This window comes from Crocuta crocuta, unplaced genomic scaffold (assembly GCF_008692635.1).
Source record: "Crocuta crocuta isolate KB4526 unplaced genomic scaffold, BGI_CrCroc_1.0 scaffold25, whole genome shotgun sequence".
NCBI lineage: Eukaryota > Metazoa > Chordata > Mammalia > Carnivora > Hyaenidae > Crocuta > Crocuta crocuta.
Window position 1 is genome coordinate 1824889 of NW_027532015.1, and position 7497 is coordinate 1832385.

The 7497-nt window shown below is 42.2% G+C and overlaps 1 protein-coding gene across 2 annotated transcripts in view; it reads right to left on the reverse strand.

The window, feature by feature from the left end:
- Window positions 1-7497, reverse strand: part of DCPH1 (damage control phosphatase 1) — a 10281-nt gene that overhangs the window by 2434 nt on the left and 350 nt on the right. Inside the window, exons 2-4 of one of the 2 annotated variants that reach the window (XM_077776121.1) lie at window positions 5333-5438; window positions 4711-4955; window positions 2725-2890 (exon numbers count right to left, since the gene is read on the reverse strand). In XM_077776121.1, the coding sequence (XP_077632247.1) occupies window positions 2725-2890; window positions 4711-4955; window positions 5333-5438 (517 nt within the window). The remainder of the gene's footprint in view (window positions 1-2724; window positions 2891-4710; window positions 4956-5332; window positions 5439-7497) is intronic. The other variant, XM_077776122.1, reaches the window with a different exon arrangement.

The window sequence follows — 7497 nt, forward strand, 5'->3', positions numbered from 1 at the left end:
GTCTGCAGCCCCCCCCCCCCACTTTTAAAGCTATAATTAAAATTACATGCTTAGGAGTTACAGGGTCTGGAATTAGACCTGGGTTCAAGTCCCAGCATTTCCAATTACTGACCATTGGTAAATCACATATGATCTCTAAGGTTCAGGTCCCATAACGGAAAAATGATATAACAGCACCACTAACCTTGTAGAGTTAGGGCGAAAGTTAACTGACATAGTATGTCTAAATAATATACCCAATACTCAGTAAATACTGGCCAAAACAGACTCTACTCATATGACTCAAAAGAAGAGGAAAATGCATGTCCCGACCAAGAATATTATTTTAAAATTTGTTTAATTTTTTTTATTTATTTCTGAGAGAGAGAGAGAGAGAGAGACAGCGTGAGCAGGGGAGGGTCAGGGAGAGGGAGGCACAGAATCTGAAACAGGCTCCAGGCTCTGAGCTGTCAGCACAGAGCCTCACACGGGGCTCAAACCCATGAACTGTGAGATCATGACCTGAGCTGAAGTTGGATGCTTAACCGACTGAGCCACCCAGGTACCCCAAGGATATTATTTTAAAAAGCCAAATGAACAGGGGCACCTGCGGGGGGGGCTCAGTCAGTTAAGCATCCAACTCTTGATCTCGGCTCAGGGCATGATCTTATGGTTTGTGCGATCGAGCCTCACACACGGATTCTCTCTCTGTCCCTCCCTCTCTGCCCCTACCTCGTTCATGCTCTCTCACTCCAAATAAATAAATAAACTTAAAAAAAATAAAAAGATAAATGAATGGCATTTTTTAAGCGCAAGGCTTAAACGGCTAAGTGTCCATATGACAAAGAAACAGTGGCGTAGGGCACGGCACTCCTCAGCTGAGGTCAGCGTCTCTGTCGGCTCCCTGCACGTTTCCCGGACACCATCTTCTGGTCTGTAACTCTACATTAATTTGTGCCATTAATTGGCCATCTATATTCCGTCAAGGTTACAAGTTCCGTGATAGCAAGTGCCGATTTTCCCACCATCGCACGCCCAGCATCCGCTCAGACAGAGCGGATATGAACTGTCTGTGCGGACAGTGGTGGAGTTCTACGGCTTCGAAAAACAGATTAATGTTCCCTGCGAACTAGAACACGGTCAGGTTTCTGGTAGGGAGCTAACCTGCTGGTCATCCGTCGTGAGTGCTAATGGAAGGCAACTTTGGCCTCCTTTACTTGGCCACATTGGATGACAGAAAAGAGAGCGGTATTCTTTCTTCCTCACAATTGATTATACATATGGGACAAGGACATACTGAAGGACTATTCCCGGAAACAACGGGCCAGCTAGGGGTCAACACTGGCATGACTATGGCTTTCCCTTTTTCTTCTTTTTTTAAGTCGAAGCTAAGAATAGAGGAATAACTAGGCTTGTGATTCAACAATACCCTGACAACTTTTCTTCCAAACTCAAAGCAAGCCGTCCCCTCTCAACCACGCAGCCTACTCTGCTTGCCCTCAAAGTTTTATCAGAGGACTCTGCAGTCTCTACATTCAAAGTGTTTCCCGAATGCTGGTGACATTTAACATGTCTTCTCGCCTGGGTCATTTTAATAACAGACTTCCTGGTGTGTGGCCCTGTACCCCTTCAGTGTGTCCTGAGAAGTAACCCTTGAAACAAGTCAATCCTTGATACTCCTCTGACGAAGACGCTCTAATAGCTCTCCAGTGACTCCAGTGCGAGAAAACACCAAAATCCTGACCTTGGCTTACAAGGCCTCGGGGGCCCCCCCAGCCTCCTCACCTGCTCGTTTCCTGCAGGACCCCGGCAGTTTCTCTCACACACCCGCCGGTCACTCAGCGGGAATGCTCCCCTAGACATGCGTGGGGCCCATGCCCTCACCCCCCTCAGGTCTTTCCCGGTCACCTTCTCAGAGGTCCCTCCCTGGCAGCCCCACTATAACACCCCTGCATCTCCCCCACTCACCGGGCTCTACTACCCTGTTTTATCTTCTTTCTCAGCATTTTCTAATAACATCTCTTTCCGGGGATGCTTCTAACTTCTTCTGGGAGATGAGGGCTGGGGATACGATCTGTTGTGTAAAACTACATATTTTCAAACAGCTCTGATTCTAATAAGAGATCTTAAATCTTCAGATGTTTTGGATGAGAATTAAAAGTGAAATGTAATATAAGACAGATGAAGAGGCGTAATAAAGTCATACTAAACAGACCACGGAGCACCTCAGTGGCTCCACCTGACGGAAGCAGGAGGTCGTCTGTTCTAGGCTCTGTGCTCCACACCATTTCCTTCTTGTGTCAAATGATGAGGTATATGATGCCGTCCTTAGTTAACAGATGAGAAAACTGTAGCTCAGAGAAATTACGTAACTTGCCTCAGGTCCAACAACAAATTAAGTGACAGAAGCGGCACTCAAGCCCAGGTCAGGGTAGGCCGACCAAACGGCTGGGAGGCGTTCTCTCAAGAGTGACAGACGCCATGAAGCCAGAGGACTCCCACGCCACTAACATCACCTCCAGTGGAAGAAATCTCAAAACTCATTTTTAGAGACTCAGTGGGTTTTTATCTCTTGAAATAACACGATTACTAACATGATAAAAAATTATCAATTATAACTTAGATAACACACACACACGCATGCACACACACACACACACACACACACACACATGTTTTGCTGCTAACTCAACACCGGTTTGTTTTTTAACTGTTGAAATACAGGAGATTAATTATCACGTTTACCTGAAGAAGTTTGAAAAATGCATCTTTCAGCTGATTTTCATCCAGGTCTTTGATAGTTGTTATCAACTCTTGTAGGTGAGTACACAAAGCGATGATAGATTCCTGGGACTCAAAGAAATTTTGCTCTTTGGATTCTTTAAATACATCAAAGTCATCGATTGGTGGACTACAAGAAGAGAAAAACGTAAGGGAAAATTCATATAACTCAGTACCTTCTTTTTTTTTTTTTAACATTTGGGTAACTGCAGTTCTTTAAAGGAAAGAGAAGAGAGTCATCTAGTCTCAAACATTAGTGGTAACAGATACTACATATAATACAGATCTATTACAGAAAAATGAATAATTACCTAATTACACACACTAAATCAATTCAATTACACAAAAAATAAATCCCCAAACTCATTTTAGTTAACTGTCAGAAGTCCCCTAGTCAAGATTTTACTGGAATTTTAAATAATTATAGTGACTCTATCCAAAATTATTTACCGGTACAGTTTCCAGAGCAAAAGGAGAGAGAAACAAAAATTTAAGATAACTGCTTTAGTTTAGCAAACATTTTTTGGGTGCTAAATGTGACAGTGTTCTAAGTTACAAACATATGCATATAAATATTTGAATACAATGTGCCAGTCACCAAGAGAGTGAAACATCGAGCACTTTGGGAACATAGCAACTACTTGAGAGAAATCAGAGAGAAAATTCACGATAATAAATTTTATTATAATGACAAATTTCATCATGTATGTGTAGTTTTCTGGGGGGTTTTAGGGCAACCTTTACTCCCAAGTGGACTCTGACCGGTGGTGATGTATGTGCTGTGGCTAGGTCTTTAAGTTTTCCAAATGAGAGATCAAATAATGGCAGCCCAAGAGAAACAGAACTAGCAAGGCATAAATAAGAACATCATGGACTTTACAAAACCAAATATACAAGGCATTCAGCTCATCTGATTTTTGCAATTTTTATTTTTGAGAGCGGGGGAGGGGCAGAGAGAGAGGGAGACACAGAATCCCAAGCAGGCTCCAGGCTATCAGCACAGAGCCTGACATGGGGCTCCAACTCATGAACCTTGAGACCATGACCTAAGCTGAAGTCGGATGCTTAACCGACTGAGCCACCCAGGTGCCCCAGATAATGTGATCTTCTAAATTAGCAACTTCTTCCTTGGATCATCTACCTCAGGATAAAAACAATGTGACTGCAGTGGGACTGACTTAAAAAACAGACAAACACACACCAGAATGCATACGTCCACATGGTTGCTGTCTCCTTCCAGTCAGTCACCCTGGGAAGCGAGACCCTTATTCCGAGGATGCCGCCCTTGTTCAAGCACTTTTGGAATTCTCCTCAGCACCCGGGGCACACTACTAAACGCCCTGTCAGTGACAGTGCCTCGTTCTCCTCTGGGGTTCATGTAGAGCCCAGGGTCACTCAGAGCAATTTCAGGAGAATGATGTGCGCAAATCAAATGGAGTAAAAGATTTTTTTTTAAATCAAAAATGAAAAATGGCTAAAAAAGGAGACTAATTTCTTTTTGAGGCTTGTAAATGGGAGAGAGGGAGAGAAGGAGGAGGGAAGAGAAAGAAAAAGAGAGACTCTTAAGCAAGCTCCACACTCAGCATAGAGCCCAATGCAGGGCTCGATCCCATGACCCTGGGATCATAGCTCAAGCTACAGTCAAGAGTTGGGGCGCTCAACCAACTGAGCTACCCAGGTGTCCTGGTACAATTCGTTTTACTCTACAATCTTCATAAGAATTTTTATTCCGATATTATTTTATTCAGCTATTAGAATAGCTGAATTCTAAGCAACTCAGTTATAATTGCTAAGAATTTACTATATTGATAACATCTGCAGAAATATCTGATCCTGCCATTAATATCTGCTGTACTGAATTCTGGCTTCCACTGTTTAAACTTTTCATTCTATAATTCTGTAAAAGCGTTAAGTTCTCTAAACATGTATCAGCTGATGTTATATACTTACCTTTGGATAATTGCTTCATGAATTCTACGATACATGTAGCACTCTACAAACAACCAAGGTGAATAAAACCACCTGGGTTTCCCATCATTTTCATTTATAAGACTCTGTTGATATTCTAGGTACTGATTCCATATGTCCGTATCAACAAACTTCTCAACAAAGGGGATTATTGGTTTATCTGTTTGCAATTCGTTTCGTAATTTAGAAAGAAGAGAAATTGCTTTCTTTTCAGCTTCTGTGCCTTTCTGCAGAAACAGGAAAAAAATGTTTAAATATTTAAAAGTATATCTGAATGCTCTATATTTAAATATACATATGTAAACAGTTAATTTATACAGGAAGAAGTCCTCTAGCGTAACACATTTTTAAGATTCTAAAGAAGGAAAAAAAATACTAGATTTCAAAGCTACGTTTTATGTCTTTTACAAACTAATATAAACATGGATATTCAGAATTCTTAAGTTAAAAATCAAAGAGGACATACATTATCCTGTCTTATCTATTCTGCCTTTTTAAGACCAAGAGTTCTTATCTTCAGGAGGAATGATCATTACCACAGACAAGAAAGGGTTATTGTGTTTCTGTTAAAGAGTTAACAAAAAAAGTTAAAACACAATATTACCTCTCCGTGTTTCTCAAAAAATTCACTTTTATGTCGATGCAATGTATCAATAGCTTTGGTTAAGATCTGTGGTATTCTGTCTTTAATTGTAAGATATGCGAATGATCTAGAAAAGAGAGCCACATACACAGTATGTTACTTAGCATTAATACCAGCACATTGGCCATCATTGTTTCTAGAACAGCTCATTTGAATTCAAATCCCTTTCATACAAGGATTATAAAGTAAGCCAGCATTGTTTGACTACTACATTAAGACAGGAAAATCTGCAAATTTCTCTGGTGTTACACGTGTCATGAAAGCGAACAGTCTTTGTGCCTCTAATCCCAGATTCTCCCCTTGAGCCTGTTCCCATCAATCTTTTTTTTTTTAATTTTTTTTTAATGTTTTATTTATTTCTAGGAGAGAGAGAGAGAGACAGCGTGAGCAGGGGAGGGTCAGAGAGAGAGGGAGTCACAGACTGAAACAGGCTCCAGGCTCCGAGCTGGCAGTCAGCACAGAGCCCGACGCGGGGCTCGAACCCACGAACCGCGAGATCATGACCTAAGCGAAAGTCGGACGCTTAACTGACTAAGCCACCCAGGCGCCCCCCTGTTCCCATCAATCTTATCTTTCCCATTCTAATCCTTTTATTTTCCTGAATAAGAAACTAGTTCAACTACAAGACAGGACAGAAAAAGAATCATCTTAAATATCAAACAGGATCTAGCTCCAGGGTTATTACTGACTTCACCTACTTGGAAAGTTGAACCAGGCAATGGATGTAAAAGTCCATGAAGGTCTCTCACGTATTAGAACATAAAGAATGAAAGCTACTTATGAACCTGCTACTCCCTTTTCTCTTAGTCGACATTCTTAGCCAATTTTTTTTCTTTTCAAAGGTTTACGATTTTTTCTGCTCCCTTCTCTACCTGCACAAGGACTCCTTCCATCCTACTCTGCTCCCAAACAAGATGTTACTTACCATTTATTTCACTTTCCCAACCAAAGAAATCAAGAAATTTTCTAGAAGTGTCAAAGAATGAAAAAAGCTGGAGGAAAAACGTGACCATACTTGCATTGAAAAAAATTAAAAGGTATTTTGTTTTAGACCTACAAAAATCAAGATTTGCAGACTATCATTTCATATAGAAACAATTTTTTAGGCAACTGCATAGGATTCAGTTAGAAAAAACAGACTTTAGTAAGTGATGAAATTTTGTGCATTTTTAGAGCACAAAATATAGTTGATCAGTTCGTTTGTATCTTCAGATCACCAGACACAAAGTACAGTATTTAAGTTTTGGAGGAGTCAAAAGTTATATGCAGAATTTCTACTGGGGGAAGGGAGGAGGAGGGGTGTCAGGGCCCCTTAACGACAACTGACCCCCCAAACTTGCGCAAAGGTCAACAGTACCAAATGTCCTCCGGATTTCTTCAGTGACCTGCGTCTGCGAGGGTCAAGTCCCAGGTTAGGACTAGGGTGGAGCCAGAGGAACCTAGGACTCCAAATTTACGGTTCTGCACACTCCCTTCTAATTTGCATAACTCTCAATGAGTATCTGCTTCAATTCGGGGCCACCATCGCCTCTCCGGCCTCAGTCCACTCTGAACAAGGTCAATTTCCTCTAATAGCTCCTCCGCACCTGCCCCGCCTCCCCGCCCCCTCCCCCGGTGTTTCGCAGTAGGACATATATCAAATATAAATTTGGCCATTCAATTTATATAAATACGTATTTTTTACGGTCGTCCACAACTTGATGTAGAAATCTGATGCCGCGAAAAAGGCGAAAAGCTGCAGGCATTAATAGTGAGACCACAAACTAATCTCATCGGCAACAGGAAGAAACACATTTCTCGATAGCAAGGAGATTCCTAACTTTTGCAGAAAATTTTAGCCCCCCAAAAGTGCGTTTATGAAATAAATGAAAAATGACTAAAGCCATGCCGCTGCAACACCCTGAAAGAGAACAGAGGAGGCATACACTCGCAAGACAGTCACGAGGAGTAAAAAAGCAGCAGCGTCCATCACTTGAAAGACCCCACAAATTAAAACCCAAGCCACGGAAACGCCCGAACGAGGACTCGGGCGGGGTGACCCGAGGACTCCGGGCAGTCCGCTCCCAGCGCCCAGGGAGAAGGCGGGCAGCCGAGCCGGGCCGCAGCCCGGCGGGCAGCCGCAGGGA